The following is a 23,855-nucleotide window of genomic DNA, read 5'->3' on the forward strand; positions in this document are numbered from 1 at the left end:
GTTGGCTTCAAAAATCTCAGTATCCACCACCCCAGGGCTTATGCTCTGTAAAATTACCTTCAATATTTATTTATATCTTTTACTAATCAGGGTGAAACATATCTGCAATAATCTCTTGCATAATGTATTATGTTTGACTTTTGATCCTGAAGAAGACCCTCTACTATATGGACCAACTATATGGAAACATCTTTGAACCTGCCAAGTACAAATCACATTCTTTGTTTAAGATTTCTATATGGTCTACTAGTCTAAGACATCAACGTCATTACCAGTTAGTTGACAGACTTGAATGAGATGAAGTGTTTGGTAGTAAACAATCAACAATAAACAATGGTAGTATGATGTTTTGTACATGTTGACCAGTCTTTCTGAGGCAGAGACCGAAGTTAGGGGAATATTGCTATATAGTTTTTGGCTACTATGACGAGACTAATAGAAATGGGAACCAACAAGAATACATAGTAGTAAACGAAGTAAAGAATACAGCATTAGGGCATTGGTCTCAGGTGTAAAATAGCTTGTTTATCCTTGACATTTTTTATGAGGGTGAATTCATTGATACCGCAATGACAAATGCCCCCTGCTTGAGACTGACTTAGCCACCTTTAGATTAGAAGGCACTATAATGTTTTATAAGGATCTTGATTTTTAATAATTGGATATAGTTTTGTAAACTAAAATATGTTAAGAAATATATTTATGTATGCTGTTTTTAGAGCTATCAAAGCAAGAAATAAATATAACTCACAGTGACTTTTATCTTGGACTTTTGACTGGCGAGTTCTCTTCTTAGTCCCTCAGTGAAACACTTGGATGCATGTTTTGAAGATGAGTAAGGTCCTACCCCAGAAATGTCTCCTATTCGATGGGAGGCAACACTGAAAGTCAATAAAAATGTATATTAATAGAGCCAAATATGAATTCATAAATAGTTTAGCCCTTCCCAAGCATTGGCTGTTCATATACGCAACTCAATCTGAAGGTCACGAGGGCAGGGGGGGAAAGGGGGGAATGTGAATGTAACGTTGAATTCAAAACAATTGTGCCCCCTACGTCAATAGATGATTCCTGCAAACTGCATATTTCTATCTATTGCGGTTTTTACATAAATAAAGATGCAAGGTTTAAAAAAAACACCCTGTATATATAAGTGTTGTAATTTATTAATTAATGCGTTGTAACGCACTATATTTAATATTTTAGTGTTGCACGTTTACCTGCTTCGCTGGCTATGTTATTGTTCAAAAAAGTCCCTGCAGTGGTGGTAGCGCTCCCGCTCAAGCGGTCTACTAAATTCCAGAGCGGGAATTGATGGAATTGTACATAAAGCCACTTTTTCGCACTTCCTGGTTAAATAGTTTAGGATGATTTTCAACTTCTTTAAAAGTTTTCTTAACGCCTTTGCCTGAAAAATTCAGTTTGTAGCTTTTAAGTTTGTATGCATTTGTAAAAATGATTATTACAACCTATAAAACAATTAAAAAGGCTTCATTCAATATACTTTGTAATAAAGACATCAGAATTAACTGTTATTCATTCAATAAAAACTGCAAAATCGCCACCCTACGGCTCTATTCTTTGCACTACATAACATAACCTGGAGATTGGATCACCTCACCCCGAAGATAAGGGAAGAACATTGTTGGAGGGTTTTCTCTATGATTTATGTACAAAAGACAGGCAGTACATATAATAATATGTACTGCCTGTCTTTTGTACATAAATCATATGTTTTATTGTAATGTTAATACTCTATTTACAATATTGTTACATCAGTTCTTTGAAAATCATGTCCATTAAACCATGAGATAGACTGAGAGAGATGGCTGTGGGCACCACGTGTCACAAGTCACACAGCTACTTCACACATTACGACGACTGAGAGAGAGACTGAGAGATATGGCTGTGGGCACCACGTGTCACAAGTCACACAGCTACTTCACACATTACGACGACTGAGAGAGAGACTGAGAGATATGGCTGTGGGCACCACGTGTCACAAGTCACACAGCTACTTCACACATTACGACGACTGAGAGAGAGACTGAGAGATATGGCTGTGGGCACCACGTGTCACAAGTCACACAGCTACTTCACACATTACAACGACTGTGAGAGAGACTGAGAGATATGGCTGTGGGCACACGTGTCACAAGTCACACAGCTACTTCACACATTACGACGACTGAGAGAGAGACTGAGAGATATGGCTGTGGGCACCACGTGTCACAAGTCACACAGCTACTTCACACATTACGACGACTGTGAGAGAGACTGAGAGATATGGCTGTGGGCACCACGTGTCACAAGTCACACAGCTACTTCACACATTACGACGACTGTGAGATAGACTGAGAGAGATGGCTGTGGGCACCACGTGTCACAAGTCACACAGCTACTTCACACATTACGACGACTGTGAGAGAGACTGAGAGATATGGCTGTGGGCACCACGTGTCACAAGTCACACAGCTACTTCACACATTACGACGACTGTGAGAGAGACTGAAAGATATGGCTGTGGGCACCACGTGTCACAAGTCACACAGCTACTTCACACATTACGACGACTGTGAGAGAGACTGAGAGATATGGCTGTGGGCACCACGTGTCACAAGTCACACAGCTACTTCACACATTACGACGACTGTGAGAGATGGCTGTGGTGTGGCTGTAGGCACCATGTGTCCACAAGCCACTCCGCCGCTTGACACTGTTATATATGTAGAAATTAATATTAGTTGAATTTTTAGCAGCTGATTATTACTATTGTTTATGTTTGTGGTTGCTATGTTGTGAATCATTCTAAAAGTCAATACATATTAGATTTACTGGAGTCTTTACAATTATTACTTCTTAAATAGTTAACAGACACATCACGACTACTGTGAGAGAGACTGAGAGAGATGGCTGTGGTGTAGTTGTGGGCTACATGTGTCGACAAGTCACTCCGCCGCTTGACACAACACGACTACTGTGAGAGAGACTGAGAGAGATGGCTGTGGTGTGGTTGTGGGCTACATGTGTCGACAAGGTCACTCCGCCGCTTGACACATCACGACTACTGTGAGAGAGACTGAGAGAGATGGCTGTGGTGTGGTTGGTGGGCTACATGTGTCGACAAGTCACTCCGCCGCTTGACACATCACGACTACTGTGAGAGAGACTGAGAGAGATGGCTGTGGTGTGGTTGTGGGCTACATGTGTCGACAAGTCACTCCGCCGCTTGACACATCACGACTACTGTGAGAGAGACTGAGAGAGATGGCTGTGGTGTGGTTGTGGGCTACATGTGTCGACAAGTCACTCCGCCGCTTAACACATCACGACTACTGTGAGAGAGACTGAGAGAGATGGCTGTGGTGTGGTTGTGGGCTACATGTGTCGACAAGTCACTCCGCCGCTTGACACATCACGACTACTGTGAGAGAGACTGAGAGAGATGGCTGTGGTGTGGTTGTGGGCTACATGTGTCGACAAGTCACTCCGCGCTTAACACATCACGACTACTGTGAGAGAGACTGAGAGAGATGTCTGTGGTGTGGTTGTGGGCTACACGTGTCCACAAGTCGCTCCGCCGCTTGACACAACACGTCTACTGTGAGAGAGACTGAGAGAGATGGCTGTGTGTGGTTGTGGGCTACATGTGTCGACAAGTCACTCCGCCGCTTAACACATCACGACGAATGACAAAATATGCAATTCACACATACAAGAAGTACATTCATAACTAATAATCATTAATTTTACGGTAGACTATTAGACAACTATGTGTATTGTAAAACTGGAGAAACAATTTCAGCTCAGAATACGCAACAGCAAGCAGTTATATACTTTCATAATATGGATTGTGAAATTGTTGGTAAATTCTGGGAAAAATACCAATTACCTATCAATAATCAATTTCATTAATAAAAGAAAATAAAGAAGTGTATGACTATTGTCAACATGGCCTACGTAACTTATACGTTAACCTGTTTACATAACAATTAATTCAAATCTTTATTTACCAGTGGCACTGTCGCCTTGGAGAGCTGTAATAGGTCGTTGGTACCAATGAGCAGGCAAACTTTTCTCCTGGGCGTGTATCCCCGGAGTCTCTGTTTGAGTTGGTGTACAGTCTGCCCGCTCACGCAAAGGCCCCCATTGTCGACTTGTGGATACTGTAAAAGATTTTCGTGTAAACAGTGAGTTAAAACAAAATTAAATCTGCAGGGTGTTTCGTTGTATTTGAAGTTACCAAAAGCCTTTTTAATTTAATCCTTCAGGTATCTGGGCTGGTTAGGTAGACAATTTAAGACTGGCAGATAAAAAAAAATGGTAGCAAAATGTAATACCCATCCTAGATAGCATATAAGCTTATGACAAACTTGTCATATCTTTTACACGGATAAACTTATAACCTTGACTAAAGGATGGATAAAGGGTAAAAAATACTTATATAGACAAAAATTACATTACATTGCAATAAATTTTATTATATTGTTATACTCACCGTAATTTGTTCAGAATACTTCTTAGCGAATCTTAAAAACATGCTATCGCAATCGCCCATTAGTTCATAACGACAAAACATCGGGCAAGACGGACAGAGTGTAGTCCGGTTATACCAATGTCCGGTTAAAAGGTGACCGGATAAGAGGGAGTCTACTGTATATAAAGTCTGTTTGACAAGCAGTTATATTATACCAAATTGACTTGTTATTGAAAAAAAACTGATGGAAGGAAGCTGAAGGTAAAGAAAAACCTCATAATAATCTCTGAAAAAAATGTAACTCAATATTACAGGATGAAACAACGTAGCAATTAAACAATAACAATATCTCCATATCCATATAGCCAGAATTCTGTTTATGGGAAATAACACATCTGAGAAGGTTCCAGTTTAGACTCCATCACCAACTGGGCGAATGGTAAGCTCGGTAATCTAAAAAAAATCAAGTTTAGTATTAATATTGTATTAAATGTATGGTAAAAGTTTCCCATTTTATGATATTTAAAATAACTATGGCTAAATGGCATGAGTCAAGAGTAAATTCTTTACAATCTAATGAATAAAGTAAAATGACATGTCTTCTGGTGTGAAGCCAAATTAAGCTGCCTTACACAATTCAATGCTTTATTTGCACTGTGAAGTCAATTTAAGCCATCTAATAAAGGTCAACGTTACTTACACTACATGACTTACTGACTGTTTTAGCCTAAAGTCACATAAGTGATCTGGGAAGAAGAATAATCAATTCCATCCAAATTTTATATTTTAATATAGAAAAATATCTTTTCAACCGGGTAAGAATGGAGGGAAGAAGAATACAGTTTTTATAAAATAAGTTAAATTACATCCATTGACTATATATGATCTTCATTAATAATTCGATGTTTGCTTATTAACTAGCTGTTACCAACGGGCTTCACCCCATTTGACTTCATAAGTACTGTATTAATAAAACTATTGATTGGTTGTTAAGCTGAAATTAACCAAACAGAATAATAGGCCTACAGTAATTAATAAAAACAAACAATCAAACCTGATTTTATAAGGTAATAAATTGAAAGAATAACAAACAAGTAAGTACAGCTGAGGTATCTTTAACATTAGGTATATGGAAAGTTCCCTTAAGAAAGGAATTACGTCCTTAAAGGGCAATTTATGACACAATGGGTAGTTTAGCGCAAGGTTTCTCGTCATGACGAACATTTTATATGTATATTGTTTATGGGGGTGTGACTTTTAGTTTTCTCAAAAGTTCATGTGTACTTTGGGATTTATATATGGATACAAAATATTCTTGTTGCATGATTTCAATCACATAGTCAGTTGGTTGTTTTGGACACACAGTTAGAATAAAATTGTAAATGTTTTAAAATGCCTGCACAGTAAATAAAAATCAAGAAAACTAAACATTGGGGATAATTTTTTTGCCACCCAAAGCCCAAGCAAAATTTACTTTTAGATACACAACTCCAAACTTTGAAGTCCTGAAGATGAAACACTCAGTAATAAAAAGTAAATAGGGATTTTTTTACACAATGGACTACAAACTTTCCAGAAGTTATTGTTAAGCTTAAATGTTTTAAGTACAAGTAGTGTACACTAGTTGTAACAAACTAACCTGAACGTGAGGAGGAGTAGCCAGCACATAATGGACAGCATCAGCAATGTCCTTAGACTTAAGATTAGCTCTTCCTGACATATCCATTCCTCCAGGAAAAGCATTGTTGGCTTCAAAAATCTCAGTATCCACCACCCCAGGGCTTATGCTCTGTAAAATTACCTTCAATATTTATTTATATCTTTTACTAATCAGGGTGAAACATATCTGCAATAATCTCTTGCATAATGTATTATGTTTGACTTTTGGTCCTGAAGAAAAGACGCTCTACTATATGGACCAACTATATGAAAACATCTTTGAACCCGCCAAGTACGAATCACATTCTTTGATTATAGATTTCTATGGTCTACTAGTCTAAGACATCAACGTCATTACCAGTTAGTTGACAGACTTGAATGAGATGAAGTGTTTGGTAAGGGAGGAAGGTGAACAGTGTTGGTAGTAAACAATGAACATTAGTATGATGTTTTGTACATGTAGACCAGTCTTTCTGAGGCAGAGACCGAAGTTAGGGGAATATTGCTATATAGTTTTTGGCTACTATGACGAGACTAATAGAAATGGGAACCAACAAGAATACATAGTAGTAAACGAAGTAAAGAATACAGCATTAGGGCATTGGTCTCAGGTGTAAAGTAGCTTGTTTATTCTTGAATTTTTTTATGAAGGTCAATTGATTGATACCGCAATGACAAATGCCCCCTGCTTGAGATTGACTTAGCCACCTTTAGATTAGAAGGCACTATAATGTTTTATAAAGATCTTGATTTTTAATAATTGGAAATAGTTTTGTAAACTAAAATATGTTAAGAAATATATTTATGTATGCTGTTTTTAGAGCTGTCAAAGCAAGAAATAAATATAACTCACAGTGACTTTTATCTTGGACTTTTGACTGGCGAGTTCTCTTCTTAGTCCCTCAGTGAAACACTTGGATGCATGTTTTGAAGATGAGTAAGGTCCTACCCCAGAAATGTCTCCTATTCGATGGGAGGCAACACTGAAAATCAATAAAAATGTATATTAATAGAGCCAAATATAAATTGATAAATAGCTTAGCCCTTCCCAAGCATTGGCTGTTCATATACGCAACTCAATCTGAAGGTCAGGAGCGTACAACGCATATAGGCCAATACGTCAAAAAATGTAAAAGCTGATTAGATATTTTAAAATGGTTTCTTGGCCGTCAACAATTACTTTAGCCCTTTTAATCAATATTATTGTTCTGATAACTTTTTTATTTATGGTTGTACATTTTTGATTGGAGGGTTGACATTACTAATCTCGTAACATCCGGCAGTTTTTTACAAAACCGGCCGGCTGTGTCATTCTCATGTTATTTTTTTGTGTGATCAGATTGTCTGATTACGTGTTCTTGAGAAGTAAATATAGTGAGATAAGTTTAGTAGAATATAAGTTATTCAGTGCATTAGAATGTGTTGTGTTGTTTATTGAAAATGACGTTTAGATCGAATGATCCAAATCAATATGGTTTATTGTATTATTATGATTAGATAAGTCTGTTTTGTATTAACCTTTTTAACAGTTGTATTGAAAACAAATGTTTTTCCTACAGAAAATTTCATAAAACTTGTAAAAAGTTATTTTGATAAAAAAGCTGTTTATAACCAACATAAACCATCATGTAGAGGTGGGAAAACATAAAAATTTCAAAATCAATTTTTTTAACAACAACCAAATTATTGACTGCGTGCGTAGTGAGTAGGGCTTCGCTCTTCAGCCATCGCTCAAGAAGGGTTAAAGGAGCTGAATTTAACAGACATGATAAGACTGAGCAGCAGACTTAAATAATGGAGAGGGGAAAAATTAAGAGTCATTCTAAAAGTCAATACATATTAGATTTACTGGAGTCTTTACAATTATTACTTCTTAAATAGTTAACAGACACAACACGACTACTGTGAGAGAGACTGAGAGAGATGGCTGTGGTGTGGTTGTGGGCTACATGTGTCGACAAGTCACTCCGCCGCTTGACACATCACGACTACTGTGAGAGATGGTTGTGGTGTGGTTGTGGGCTACATGTGTCGACAAGTCACTCCGCCGCTTGACACATCACGACTACTGTGAGAGAGACTGAGAGAGATGGCTGTGGTGTGGTTGTGGGCTACATGTGTCGACAAGTCACTCCGCCGCTTGACACATCACGACTACTGTGAGAGATGGTTGTGGGCTACATGTGTCGACAAGTCACTCCGCCGCTTGACACATCACGACTACTGTGAGAGAGACTGAGAGAGATGGCTGTGGTGTGGTTGTGGGCTACATGTGTCGACAAGTCACTCCGCCGCTTGACACATCACGACTACTGTGAGAGATGGTTGTGGGCTACATGTGTCGACAAGTCACTCCGCCGCTTGACACATCACGACTACTGTGAGAGATGGTTGTGGGCTACATGTGTCGACAAGTCACTCCGCCGCTTGACACATCACGACTACTGTGAGAGATGGTTGTGGGCACCATGTGTCCACAAGTCGCTCCGCCGCTTAACACATCACGACGAATGACAAAATATGCAATTCGCACATGCAAGAAGTACATTCATAACTCATAATCATTAATTTTACGGTAGACTATTAGACAACTATGTGTATTGTAAAACTGGAGAAACAATTTCAGCTCAGAATACGCAACAGCAAGCAGTTATATACTTTCATAATATGGATTGTGAAATTGTTGGTAAATTCTGGCCAAAATACCAATTACCTATCAATAATCAATTTAATTAATAAAAGAAAATAAAGAAGTGTATGACTATTTGTCAACATGGCCTACATAACTTATACGTTAACCTGTTTACATAGGCTAACAATTAATTCAAATCTTTATTTACCAGTGGCACTGTCGCTTTGGAGAGCTGTAATAGGTCGTTTGTACCAATGAGCAGGCAAACTTTTCTCCTCGGCGTATATCCCCGGAGTCTCTCTTTAAGTTCTTGTAAAGTCTGCCCGCTCACACATAGGCCCCATTGTCGACTTGTGGATACTGTAAAAGGTTTTCGTGTAAACAGTGAGTTAAAACAAATTAAATCTGCAGGGTGTTTGGTTGTATTTGAAGTTACCAAAAGCCTTTTTAATTTAATCCTTCAGGTATCTGGGCTGGTTAGGTAGACAATTTAAGACTGGCAGATAAAAAAAAAAATGGTAGCAAAATGTAATACCCATCCTAGATAGCATATAAGCTTACGACGAACTTGTCATATCTTTTACACGGATAAACTTATCCCTTAACCTTGACTATAGGATGGATAAAGGGTAAAAAATACTTATATAGACAAAAATTACATTACATTGCAATAAATTTTATTACATTGTTATACTCACCGGTAATTTGTTCAGAATACTTCTTAGCGAATCTTAAAAACATGCTATCGCCCATTAGTTCATAACAACAAAACATCGGGCAAGACGTCATGCCAACGAGTTTTGGCAAAGGCCCCATTGTCGACTTGTGGATACTGTAAAAGGTTTTCGTGTAAACAGTGAGTTAAAACAAATTAAATCTGCAGGGTGTTTGGTTGTATTTGAAGTTACCAAAAGCCTTTTTAATTTAATCCTTAAGGTATCTGGGCTGGTTAGGTAGACAATTTAAGACTGACAGATAAAAAAAAATGGTAGCAAAATGTAATACCCATCCTAGATAGCATATAAGCTTACGACAAACTTGTCATATCTTTTACACGGATAAACTTATCCCTTAACCTTGACTAAAGGATGGATAAAGGTTAAAAAATACTTATATAGACAAAAATTACATTACATTGCAATAAATTTTATTACATTGTTATACTCACCGGTAATTTGTTCAGAATACTTCTTAGCGAATCTTAAAAACATGCTATCGCCCATTAGTTCATAACGACAAAACATCGGGCAAGACGTCATGCCAACGAGTTTTGTTTTGCAGTTAAACTTTTAAAAAACGCTTCAGATTTTTGTTGCCTTGATGTTTTTCGGTGCAGGGAGGGGCCTTAATTAAATCCTCTGACAGCTCATTCTAGCACAAATATAAATTGATAAATAGTTTAGCCCTTCCCAAGCATTGGCTGTTCATATACGCAACTCAATCTGAAGGTCAGGAGCGTACAACGCATATAGGCCAATACGTCAAAAAATGTAAAAGCTGATTAGATATTTTAAAATGGTTTCTTGGCCGTCAACAATTACTTTAGCCCTTTTAATCAATATTATTGTTCTGATAACTTTTTTATTTATGGTTGTACATTTTTGATTGGAGGGTTGACATTACTAATCTCGTAACATCCGGCAGTTTTTTACAAAACCGGCCGGCTGTGTCATTCTCATGTTATTGTTTTGTGCGATCAGATTGTCTGATTACGTGTTCTTGAGAAGTAAATCTAGTGAGATAAGTTTAGTAGAATATAAGTTATTCAGTGCATTAGAATGTGTTGTGTTGTTTATTGAAAATGACGTTTAGATCGAATGATCCAAATCAATATGGTTTATTGTATTATTATGATTAGATAAGTCTGTTTTGTATTAACCTTTTTAACAGTTGTATTGAAAACAAATGTTTTTTTTAAAGAACAAGCGTTAAACGTATATATACAGATCAAGACATTCCTTAGCGAGTGCTGGACGTATATACGCCGCAACAATTGGTCATAAAACTTGTAAAAAGTTATTTTGATAAAAAATCTGTTTATAACCAACTTAAACCATCATGTAGAGGTGGGAAAACATAAAAATTTCAAAATCAATTTTTTTAACAACAACCAAATTATTGACCGCGTGCTTAGTGAGTAGGGCTTCGCTCTTCAGCCGTCGCTCAGGAAGGGGAAAGGAGCTGAATTTAACAGACATGATAAGACTGAGCAGCAGACTTAAATAATGGAGAGGGGAAAAATTAAAGAGTTATAAGCTATTTTTAAAAGATGCCATTTTTTTTGCAGTTAAAGAGTTTTTAATGATAAAAAGTTGATAAACAGTCAAAGAGAGAGAATTACAAGTGGAATGAAAATGGGAGGGATGACCATAGTATTACAAGGTGTAAAGCTACTGCACTTAAAACATGCATTTATGTACTGATAAAGACTTCCGTCGGATTTATGGACTAATTTGAATTTTATGTGGATTTGAAAATGGGTCTAAAACCTGAAACTATAGTATTCATTCTGATAGCCCCTGGACTACGTATAATGACTTTATAGGCTTAACTCCGTCAGTAGTCCAAATTGTGTCTAAGGCTACGATTATACTAGGACGCTGGCGTCCGGGATGCTGGCATCCGCGAGGCTAGCGTCCCCCACTTCGAGCCGAAAATGACGTGATTTGTGTTGGGATGCTAGCCTCTCGGACTGCCATTTTATTTCAATGTTTTGTCACTTTTTGTTTATATATATTTAAATAGCATTAGGTTTAACGAGTACCCAGGTTTGCTGCTTTAAGGAGGCTAATAAAGTGTGTTTTTAGTAAAATATTAATAGTTTAGTATAAAACAAATTGACCAAGTTTGATCAAAATAATGTATTAATGTATGTAATAATGTATGTAATGTATGGATGTCCATACATAAGCAAATTCCAACAGTTAACAATATTTTCTATAAGAATAACATGGGAGTTTTTAATTTACACTTTTTTGAATTTTATCCGTAACTAATAACTGTACAAAAACACTTTAATATACTAAATTATTTGTTTTTAAGCTCATTAAAATTGTCTAGAGAGAAGTTGGGAAATGATGTGTTTCACGGGTCAAAAATTACAAAACCCCTTTTTTACCCTATAAAACCCCGTCCCAAAGGTCTGTTCTTCTGGTTCGCGAACTTATTCAAGTTTATCCCGCCCTTCACCTGTAAGCCAAATTTCATTAAAATTTACTCAAGTTATCGCGTTTTCGGACATGTATATAATATTTAAATCTATATGAACGGATGTGTTTTTGGCCTCTGGGGACATAAAATTAAAAAAGTAAATCGGTCCCGGGTCCAGGTCTTACCATGCGACCTATGGTAATGGTAATGGCGTATTCCCTATATTCAGTGTTGGGAAGTAGCACGCTACAAGTAGCGACGCTACAGTAGCGCGCTACTTTTTTTGTAGCGTTAGCTGTACCTAAGCTACTTTTAAGATTTTGTAGCTTTAGCTGTAGCTAGCTACATTTTTAAAGTAGTTGTAGCGGAATTTTAGCTACTTTTCTCGCTACATTAACATTGTTTGAGGTAGTGATTTTTATCATAACCTCAACCTTACGTGAAACCTTTCAAACTGAGATTTTCAAAAAAATTAGGCTGGCTTCATACAGCTGGTTGCAGCCGTTTCATTCCCTATACAAACAACGTTGTGTGAACATGGAGGCCATTAAATGAGTGTTATCCACATTTTTGCCTCTCATTTCCTTAATTTACTACTCTATGATTACTGTCAGATAAAATAAAATCGCTAGATGCAGACGACTTTTAAACGTTACCGGTGACAAGAGAAGCTATTGAATGCTTGCAAGTGATTGTCAGGGAAATTAGTAATCAATTTAGTTTCTTTATTATATCGATAGTGTTTCAACTTGGGTTTTAATGGAAACCAACACTAACACTAAACCTTAAAATAATGAGAAAGCTGGTCTATCAACCTTTGCTTCAGCTGTTGATTGTGGTTCATCACCACAAGCCCTTCCTTGGTTAGATTACAAAGATTTTTCAAAGGTTTACTAAATTAACAAAGAGGAAGTTTCCTGATGTGATTTAAGATATGCCTAGACTAATTGATAATTGTAACGAAAAAATCTCCATATAACATGAAACTTACATTGAACAAATAGCATAGTTTGCTCCTGCTAACAGCTCTTGTATAGGACTATTCCTAGGCTATGCTATGGTTTAAGACAAATACCAAGTTCCAAGTTCAATTATTAGGAATATATCTGTTTAGTCCTTTCAAGAACAAGCCTACCATAGCCAACTTGTTACATAGCCAAGTAGGCCTACATGTTATTTTTACTTTAAAAATTTCAACATGTTTAAATTAAAAGCCGATTTCAGGATAAGTTGCTGAATACTGTTTTCTGTACCAACTAGGTTGAAGCACAATTTTCCCTATGCATAATGACAATAAAGGACGATTTCTTGACATTGAAAAGTGTTATATATAGAACAAGTAACTTATCACTATGGTTAAAAGTTATATCAATGTCGTTTTTAACATTAAAAGTAAAGAAAGGCAATAAACTCCAATTTCAGCAGGCTAGGCTCTGTAACACAAACAAGTAGGCCTATTTTTAAATAATCGTTTTACAGTTTTATTGGTCTTAATTGTTTATATAAGACATCTATAAATGAATCTATATTAAAGAAATAAAATGAGCTTTTAAAATATAGTTTGGTTGTATGTCCTTTGAACTTAATGAAATTTACATATAAGATGCTTAAAAATAATGCAATATTTAAAAATAAGTACTAAATATGATGGGAAACCCAACTATTTGGTTTTGTTGTTGTAAAGTTAGGTATATAATGCCAACAAATTAAACACAATCTAGGAATAATTTGTTTTCCAAGTAATGTTAGATACAATCATTGACTATACCTGTAGGTATATATAGTCAATGCTACAATACTGACATTTTTTGTTTAAATGTTTGTTCAATAAAAATGTAGTTGCAATTAATTTTACATTTACCTAATGTGCGTGGAATAAAAAGTAACGTCTTTGGAAAAGTAGCTAAAATTGTAGCTGTAGCTACATTTCATTGTAGCTGCAATTGTAGCTAGCTACTTTTTCGGAACTGTAGCTGTAGCTGTAGCTAAGCTAATTTTTTTTAAATGTAGCAGTAGTTGTAGCTAGCTACATTTTAAAAGTAGCTTCCCCAACACTGCCTATATTCGCGCACATGTCGAAAGACAGCGTCTCGGAAGCTAGCCGCCTAGTATAATGCGCCACATTTTAACCAATGCCCCACAACCGATATTGTGCATCCCGGGAGGCAAAAAGTTACCGGACGCTCAAATTTTAGCCTCCCGGCCAGGAGGCACAAAATAGAGCGTCAGGTGGCTTTTTCAGCATCCTACGCTGGCATCCCTAGTATAATCGCCCCCATTTGATTTAATGCCCCGATAGTGTCCCGGACGGCAGCGTCCTAGTTTAATCGTAGCCTAACTTCAAATTTATTATTTGAAGTTAGACACAATTTGGACTACTGACGGAGGTAAGCCTGCAAAGTTTGAAACTATAGTCATCTCTAGACTATTATTTAAGACTGAATACAGCCTGGAGAATCCCTAAGGTACTAAAAGAGACTGACCTATTTCCTAAATATGTGGTTCATACTTGGTGTCAATTTTTCCTGACATTGTTATGGGCTACACCAACACATCTAATCATTGCATAGGTGTGACCAGCTAGAATAGTTGTGGTTGAGATCAAGTTCAAGGAGCTGGTGTGATGTTTGAGTTAGCTTTACTGGCAGTAACAGTTTACTGACAACTCTTACATAACATTTAGGACTAGGAATCAAAAGCTTAAGTAGCCACAATTGCAATATGGAACAAAAGACCAACATCCATTCCGATAATAAATTTGTAGGTAACAAGGAATATTTTATGCATAAATAATTTATTATTGAATGCCTAAGTAATTTATTGGTTTACCTGTTTATATTGATGATATGACCATCATCTATATTCCGCTCTCTCATAGAGATCAAGGCTTCTCGAGAACAGGACCCGAGAGCAAACACGTTAATATCAAACATCCTACGCCACTCTTCTACATCACCATCTGCAAAGTAATATGTACCTCTTAAACCACTAACCACTCTTTAATAATCTCTTTTGTATTTCCATATTGTGCGATTATAGAAAGTGTTCTTAAAAGGTTGTATGTATTCTTTTTGGGCTGACAGTGTTTGTGTTTGAAATAAAGAAGAAATAGGATAACCAACTTATTTTAAAGAATATCTACAATTTTATTAAACCAGCAAGAAGAGTTAAATACATTGTTAAAGCAAATAACACAATTAATTTAGTTAGGGTTTTAAACTACATTAACTATGCCCAGGTACGAAACGTTAATCTTACCACAAGTTTGGGCTCTTATAAAAATGCCAGCATTGTTGACTAAGACATCCACTCCACCCAAACTTTCCTTCACCCATGTAAAGGTCCTTTTAACATCCTCTTCCTTTGTAATGTCACATTTGATTGGATGAAATGTTCCTGGTTTTTCTTTCAGCCTTTCCTTGATATCCTGAAAATAATCAAGAGAACCGTCAATGTTTTTCATATCCATATCTATAATACGTGAAGCCGTTTTTTGTGAACACTACTACTCCCTTATTTGTGGGAAAATTTCAATATTTTAAGGTGTCAAAAAAATTGTCTCAATTCGTAGTTTTGCAATAAAGGTTTAATAAGAGATCTTATGCATATGAGAAGAGTAGTAGAGAGAGAGGCCTGGTCTAACCGTAAGGAATTCAGATACACACTCTCTTGGAGGGATGAATGATATTTCTAAGTTCTGCTAGGCAACTTACATTGGAAGTAAAAAAAATACCACGCCACAGTAAAACTGTAGACAAAGTGAATTTCCATTTCTGGCTGGATTTCTACTAAAATATTCCCTTAAAATTGTCAGATTTATTTCCTGTTTAAATAACATTAATTTTAATGAGTACAACTAACAGTACACTTTAAACAAAAATAAATTGTATAGGCCTACTAGGAGTGAAAAATATTGTTTCATTGCATAAACAGTATAGGCCTATTATTGGGATGTGCTACTTTGCCAAAAAACAAAAATTACATTACATTGTAAATGAAGTGACATGTTACAATATCACACGTTATTGTCCATTTTAACGTTCAGTCCAACACTAATGGTGTTTGTAAAACTGCACATTTTCTGATTCTGTATTAATGGGTGTTTCTGAGCAAAGACCCATATTAAATCCTCAAATTTTCCTTTGACATTTTTTGGCTGATTGTTCCCTTTGTACAGTTGACTGGGCTTCATACTCGGGCTGATTTCCTTATTTTTGGGGAGGGACAAGCTTCCGTAGATTTGTACTTGGTGACTAGTTTTTAAGTGGTGACCACTTAAAATTTTCTATAAAACTGTCCAATTGCTGTGTCCACAGTTGTACGATTTTACGTGCTCTTGACGCATTAGAGCACGTGAAACATACGGAGAAGAAAACCCGAGTGGTTTCTGAAGCGCAGGCCGCAAAGCAAGTAGAACCAAAACTTTGGTTATTCTTGCCGTTTACCGTGCTGCTTAGGGTTGTTTTGAGTTTTTAAAACTTGTTTATTGCATTGTGCAATGTATACAAATTATACACATTAATGTGCAGGAAATAAAAATTATCTCTAGACATTCTAGTGAAATTTTTTATCAAAGCATCTTCATCAAGCTCCAAACTACTTAATAGGTATTGAAATGTTTCTTATTTTAAAGTAATCTTTAATCCATACAGAACGAGCATTTTATTTCTTTTATGTTAGTGCACTTTTGATATTAATAAACAAGCAACACTAATTCCAGCAACTGCCAAAGCGTCACGATTCATAATCACACTTACAACACACCAATAATATGTCTTCTACACGACTTTACGCTTCTGCGAGGAGTATATGCCTAACATATGTGGACACCCACGCAGCCTGCTCTACAAGCATGCTTCACCTGCGTGTGTTAAGATGCAAATTGAAACTAAAGTTGAAAAAAAGTCAAATAGAAAATCGCACAAGTGTAGACATAGCAAGGAAGATGCAAGTTGTCAGTAGAAACCTAAATCTATTCATACCGTGCCATAAGTGTATCCTAGTGGCCATTAGCATCGTGTGGTTCAGAAACTTGGGCACTGACCAAAGAACCGAATAAGAATAACATTTATTGCCTGGTTTGAGAATTTAGTGCAGAGAAAATATACGGACCATTCAAGATAACTGAGGTTGAGGTACAATAGAACAGAGAGCTAAGAGAAATGTATAAAGATATAGGGGTATTTCCAAAAGTAAAAGGCTCGGATCGCAGGCTACGTGTGGTTGAGAGAAGATACACCAACTTTTAAAAGTGTAGCCTATTCCAAGGAGTACCACAAAGTAAACAACCACTTGGAAGACCAAGAATGAAGTGGAATGACCAAGTGGTAATGAAAGACATCTCCAGACTGGGATTTACATTAGAAGTGGCAGGGGATAGAAGAGAATGGGAGGCCAGAATCCCCTTAAGGTTTCAGTGGCCACGGAGGAAAGATAAGGTACGGTAAGTTATAGTATGCAATGGAAGGTGGTAGCTACTGTACTAAAAACCAGTGTGTGTGAATCCGAATCCACCGCAAATCTCAATTCAAGGCTTTACAAATTGAAAAAAATTGCTGTTTTACTCTAAAATTATTGGATTCAAAACACATAGGCCTATTGTATGGGCAAATAGTCGGATGAAAGAAATAGACAGGGGTCTTGTGACATTTGTTTAAAAGATAATTTTCCCCATTAAAACTGGCAGAATTTGTATTTGTGAGTGTAAAACTAGCTAGATTAGTTTCCAGTTTTTTAAATGTGTTAGTTTTTTCTTTTTTTATCTCTGGTGGATGGCGATTAAATAGTTGGATTGCCTTGTAATATGGACCCTTTTCCAAAAGAGACAATCTATGTTTAGGGTACCGCAGAGTGTCTGTGTTTCTTGTACCCTGAGTCCCCAGACTGTTTGTTTGAAAAATATTGTTGATGATTTTTTTAAATGTAATAACTTCAAAAATATAAAAAACCTGGTACAGTTATTAGTTTAGAATTTTTGAAATATTGTTTACATGATTATATTTTAGTTTAAACATTGCTCGAATGGCCTCTTTTTGTAAATTGAATATCTTGTCAATTACTGATGTTCCACCCCAAAGGATGATGTACCTAACAATTGATAAAAAATAACCATGATAAATAACACAATATTTATTTGCATAGTTAACTTACCTTCAATCTCTCCTCTCGTCTCGCCACTCCTACAACGACCATCCCACTGCCTACTAAGTCCTCAACAATGGCCTCCCCAATACCAGCACTGGCTCCTGTCACAAACGCTACTCTGCCTTGCCAACGCTCCATCCTGACTTAGAAACTTGCGACTATAAAATAAAGAAAAGTTTTCAGGACTCAATATTATTTAACTTAAATTTAGCCCTAATTTGTAGGTCTCAATAAAATTTTAAGAATTTTGAAAAAGAAATAGGCACTTGTAAGTTTTTTAAAAATATAAAAATATACATAAACATACATTTACTTATAATAATCTACTTATTATAATCACTACCTACTTATTATAATAGGTCATTATATAAAATATTAAAATGCCTAAATTAGACCAGGCAAAGTTTGAAATAGTAACTAATTATATACTTTGACTAGTCATTCTATAGCGTATTAGTGTAAATATATTGGACAACATTTCTCTAAATGTGAATGGACATTAGTTACACAAAATAAGGTAGTAAAAACAGTTTCAAAATTTTCAAATTAAAAATCCATGGACCATTTTTGACTTTCTATTTATATAATCAAAAAGACTACGGTAATACATATATATATATCTACACCCCTCTCCACTATATTTAATAGTTGCCTTCGTAATGATTATTTTCCTGATCAACCTAAAATTTCAAAAGTAACAGTAAAATTCCAATCCAACAACAGCCAACTCCAATACGGTAGGCCTACTGCAAGCAATGATGTAGTGGTAGTGATTAGGGTACTTTGGTATTATCCTGATGCCATCATCCTTATACAGCACGCTGCGGCGGTTAAGTTAGGTTGGGTTATCATAAATATGTTTGTAGGACTTTCCTAGTTTCGTTATGAATTGAACGATACCAGATGAGTCATACTTTCGCCCGCCAAATCCTCTCCAAGTAGGCCAAAATCAGGTCGTTGACCGGAGCGCGCGCATCAGCTGTCACCACCTGTATCTAGATTTTGGGTCTGTGCCCGGAGTGATTTATTGCTGTGCACTAGGTTAGTTTTGTCTCCATAAAGAGTGATTTTTTTTAACAAAATGAAAGTCCTACAAACATATACCCAACTTCACATAATAGACGGGTGGCCCTGTGGCCTCCGTTTCAACTCAACCCTCAAACTCAACATCGCTACCTTCTGGGAGGCAGAACTCAAAGGCCGCTAATCGTAATCATGTCAAATTTGGACAGCAAGTCAATTAAAGTATGTTCTTTCCAATTATGTAGTTATTTTTGGTATCCGGTACAGAAAATCCCTCTAAAATAAGTAGCCTTTACTTTTCTTTTCAATGAAATGGCGACCATACAAAGTAGGTATTTTAAGCCAAGTATGAATGGAGATGAGTGTTGGATGAGTGGCGTGATCTTGTAGTCTTGTTTGTGACTAAGGCTGACTTATTCCTTTATTCCTGACACAGCTGTGGCATGGCCCATGCAGCTAATGGCAACTAAGGGACCTAAAATAGGCAAAAAATCCTCTAAAATAAGTGGCCTCCGGATAATACCAAAGTACCGCGATGAATTTGTAATTGGTGCCCATTGCTAATGGCTGCAGCAAGCAAAAACTGTACCTCTAAAAGGGCGATAAGAACCTATGTCAAAACTATCGCCCAATCTCAATAGTACCAATCTTATTTGTACTTTACATATTTTTGGTTTATTTGTACATAAGTTTTCAACCACTGGACGACTTCTATTTTACTATATTAACTATTTTACGAAGTCGTTCAAAAAAGAAACCGTCTGTGGCAATTAGATTAACTTATCAGCAATACTTAAATGCTATTGGAAGAGAGAGAAACAGGTCCACGACTTTGGAACTGGTGAAGGAAGTAGTAAAGGCGAGCATTGCGGAGTGTGGGATGCGTTTGTGGCAGTTAGATAAACGTATCTGCAATACTCAAATGCTATGGGAAGGGATGGAAACAGGTCCATGATGTAGGAAGTGGTGATGGAAGTAGTAAAGGCGACCAGTGAGCAAGGGCGGTTCCAGAGAGGGGGCCATGGCCCCCCCCGAGAATGTAGATAAACAAACTTACAGTAAACTCCAACCATAATAATTTATTTTTAAAGTTTTTTATGTGAGTAGGCTATCAAGTACAGATGTACCTATTCGTTAGGACAAGAATAGGTAGCACAGGTAAGGCGGAGCTGGCGTTTACGTGGAAAATAGTATGGGAGTGAGAGCGCGATAGTCATCGTCGTACTCAAGTTGTACTAGCCTGGGCCACACACATTCGCCACAGGTGCGCGGTGCCACCAGCTCGTAGTTAAACGGGTAATGTTTTTAGGCCGGCGCGTAGTACACATCGATGACTCATCACCATCACGCCATGTGACGAGCATCGATATATAGTAGTTATATATCGATGGTGACGAGTAGCCAATAGCACTGCTAGCACTGGTAGCAGCACTGCTGTGGTAGTAGTAGCGACCAGCCAACTACAACACTACAACACTGCGACTAGCGAGTAGACACTGAGTAGAGCAGCAGTGAGAGTGAACTGAACATATATGGAATTTGAATTTATGCTACGTTGTCACTAGTTGATTTTATACCCTTGCATTGTGATTGGTTATTTATGGGTTCTTCGTCAGTATTTGAGTAGTAATAATGCAGTATCGTAAGCACAACTAATAGATTATAGGCCTAGGTCTCTGTCGGTAAATACAATGGACCATGGGCGCCATATGTAAACTCACCTTACAATATTCATTTAGGCTAGGCCTATTCTATAAATGTTAAAGTTAATAAGTTAACAAAGATAAGGATTACAAAAGGTGTTTTATTTAAACAAATGAACAATTAACATGCAATGAGAAAAGGCTTGACGTTACAATGAAAGGATTGACAATGGTGTATGGGGTTAAAATTAAATTGAAATAAAAGATAAATTTGAATAATAACTTGAAGGTTCAAATAATTTAGATGTGATATATCTCAGGGTAGGGTGTCGTGCTGGCTTGAATGCTAATAATTAATAAATTTAATAGTGTCCAAATAGGCCTAATTAAGGTGTTGAACTTATAAATACCAACAATGAAAAATCTAATTTTGGTGTTGTCCAAAAGGTAAGTCCAATTAGCACAAAATTTAAAAGAGTTTAAAGAAAAGGTTATACTTAATTTTGAAGATAATGATTGAGTTGAGTCCTCTTGAGGTTTAGGTTACTATGTGATATAACTTAAAACTTGTCTTCTTGATGAATGAATTTGATTTAACTTAGGTAAAATTTTGACTCCTTCTTCAACAATTTCAACTTCTCAATGGCTTCCTTCTCTTTCAATCTCACTGTTGACATCACTCATTGTTGAACACATGGGATCACTTTCACTGCTTCTTAAATTTTGATTCCTTAAGGACTAATTTTGAAATGATATTATAAGAAATTTTGATTGCAATTCTCTTACATATTTAATAAATAATTAGGTTGTGGGTTTTGTAAAAAAAAAATATATAGGCTATGAATGAATATTAGGGCAGCCTTTCTGAGGAGTGATTATTAGGTGTATGAATAAAAGTTAACATAAAAAAACACTTAATACTAAATAATGAATGAAATGAAATGAAATATTACACATAAGTTATTGAACCTACAATTTCAATTTCCTAAATTAGCCGAGCCTGAAAAAAATGTTTCAAGCTGATACCTTACAAGCATTTTGCAGAGGTTTGTTTTCAACGCAATACAATTGTAATTATTGAGCTCCCATATGCATTTAAGGGGTCTGACTTAGGGGAGGTACGAATGAGGCATTAGTTCAAAATTCCTCCGTGAACAGCGCTGTAGTAGAGAGCACTTTGGCAATGAAGGTTACAAGCGTCTACAGCCTGACTGATCACTTATTGCAAACGAAAAAAAACTGGCCAGGAGCCACTGAAGAAGAAGAAACAAATTTTGTCTGCTTGATTTTATGACGTGACGTACTGACGTATCCGTATCGTTCTGGCTGTCGGCTGTGTTGTTTTGGTTTAGCTGTTTGTTTGTTTCCATTACATCAAAAGTTAGTGTAGTATTTTGATTCATAGAGGATACGCGTCCGGTAACCGGACGTGGATAAGGCGTACGGCAATGACGTCATGGGGTTGCGGGAGCCTGGAACGCCTTTACCACAACAATACAGTGACCAGCCATCGGTGTTCGTGGTGTAGTGGATAAGGTGCTCGGCTGATATGCAAGAGGTCCAGGGTTCGAATCCCATTGATGACTTTAACTTTTTGTCGAAGAGTTTTGCATTGAATACCATTTATTCTTAACTGTACATCTTTTATTAGAATTTTTGGCATTTATAATTTTTTTTATAGAGAAAGAATTTCACCTTAATTCGATTTTTTCACTATCAGCAAGTTTGGTTGGTTAGGTTAGGTTATGACAGTAATTGCCGGACGTCTAATCCACGTCCGGTTACCGGACGCGTATCCTCTGCCATTTTGATTTTGTATATTTCTTTGCAATTATTCATTTTGTTTCCATGTAATGATTAAAAAGAAGTTCTTTTTCTTGTGAAATTTATTTATGATCGCTGGACATGTAGATGTTGTGATATTTACGTTTTGATATCCTATTGTGTAGTCTTTTGTAAGATTAAGATATTAACCCTAGATCTGGCGGTCATTTTATTCACCAGTGGCGGGTATATTTTGGCGCTTTTGTAGTGGTATCATATATTTTGCCACAGAACATTTATTTGTGAATATAAGTACACACATATATATATATTCTATTTCAGTGATGAATTTAGAATATAATAATATAAAAATATTCTTTTCCTAGCAATGCGTTTAGGCGTAGTAGCAAAAGGTTTGCAAATTTTTTGATTATGCAAATTAGAAATTTCAAAAGCAACCCACAAGAAAACCACAAAATAATTTGTTTACACATTTTATCTAAATGTAAAGTTTGTGTGAAATATGATTCCCTACGTAGGAATATCAATGTTTTTTAAATGCTCATAAAAATAAAATTAAAAAAAATAAATTCTTCATACATATTTTCTTTTTTGAAAAACTACCAAATTTCTTTTGTCACGTTGGAAATAATAGAATGCATCAACAAAAAATGTAATGATACTGTACAATAGGTAATAAAAGATCTTTCTGAAAATATATAGTTATGTTTAGTTAAATTCTAAAATGTCAGAAAAATTTACGTCGGAATGTAAAATTTTGAAGATTTTTTTACAAAAACATAATATTTATGAACATTTTCATAAACAAATAAAATTTTTACAATCAACCTTATAGATTCACAGGGAATTGTAGGGAATTTATTGTAGTTTCAGAATATGTACTAATATTGTATACAATTTAATTGACAATCACCAAAAACAGCTGTTTTTGTAGTCAGGTGACCAAAACTTTCCACCGCCAAAATCTATTTTGAACTCTCTAGTTTTTCAAACTACCGTTTCTCGCTACATAATACTCACTCAATAATGTTTTATGCATGAAAATGAATCCTCAGAATCTCATCTTTTTAATGGTATACGTTTTGTAGCGTTTTAAACCTGTTTTATGGCTACAATTTGTCATTTTCGCGCACATGTTGCATTGGTCCTTTTAGGGACCATGCCAGTTCACAGTTGAAAAATTGAGGTCCAAAAATGGACCAACGCCAGATCTAGGGTTAATCTTGTGGGTAGTGTTATACATTTTCACCACACTATCATGTTTTTGGCTGTATTACATACGTTAATTGGTGGCCGAAAGTTACGTTTTGCTGGCGATGCCAGCTGTCCATAATTTGGGGAC

The 23,855-nt window shown here is 36.2% G+C and overlaps 1 protein-coding gene and 1 long non-coding RNA gene across 7 annotated transcripts in view; both read right to left on the reverse strand.

Moving 5' to 3' along the window:
- On the reverse strand, positions 1 to 4,494 carry LOC128990922 (uncharacterized). Of its 2 annotated transcripts, XR_008490573.1 has the most exons (4): positions 4,014 to 4,494; positions 1,221 to 1,408; positions 752 to 881; positions 1 to 45 (listed from the first exon to the last, which is right to left on the reverse strand). It is a non-coding gene; the product is annotated as an uncharacterized LOC128990922 (long non-coding RNA). The 2 variants fall into 2 exon arrangements; XR_008490572.1 differs by lacking the exon at positions 1,221 to 1,408.
- Positions 4,495 to 4,829: 335 nt separating this feature from the next.
- Positions 4,830 to 23,855, reverse strand: part of LOC128988971 (farnesol dehydrogenase-like) — a 424,915-nt gene continuing 405,889 nt past the window's right edge. Inside the window, exons 1-7 of one of the 5 annotated variants that reach the window (XM_054410783.1) lie at positions 21,226 to 21,344; positions 18,069 to 18,220; positions 15,177 to 15,345; positions 14,748 to 14,877; positions 6,990 to 7,119; positions 6,117 to 6,266; positions 4,830 to 4,930 (exon numbers count right to left, since the gene is read on the reverse strand). In XM_054410783.1, coding sequence (XP_054266758.1) covers positions 4,889 to 4,930; positions 6,117 to 6,266; positions 6,990 to 7,119; positions 14,748 to 14,877; positions 15,177 to 15,345; positions 18,069 to 18,200 — 753 coding nt within the window. In that variant the 5' untranslated portion in view covers positions 18,201 to 18,220; positions 21,226 to 21,344 and the 3' untranslated portion in view covers positions 4,830 to 4,888. Of the gene's footprint in view, positions 4,931 to 6,116; positions 6,267 to 6,989; positions 7,120 to 14,747; positions 14,878 to 15,176; positions 15,346 to 18,068; positions 18,221 to 21,225; positions 21,345 to 21,701; positions 21,721 to 21,754; positions 21,803 to 23,855 lie in introns of those variants that run through there. The other 4 variants (XM_054410784.1, XM_054410786.1, XM_054410785.1 and 1 more) reach the window with 4 other exon arrangements.

Source organism: Macrosteles quadrilineatus, unplaced genomic scaffold, assembly GCF_028750875.1.
Source record: "Macrosteles quadrilineatus isolate MER2022 unplaced genomic scaffold, UCM_ALF_1.0 Scaffold_3__2_contigs__length_128488019, whole genome shotgun sequence".
Lineage (NCBI taxonomy): Eukaryota > Metazoa > Arthropoda > Insecta > Hemiptera > Cicadellidae > Macrosteles > Macrosteles quadrilineatus.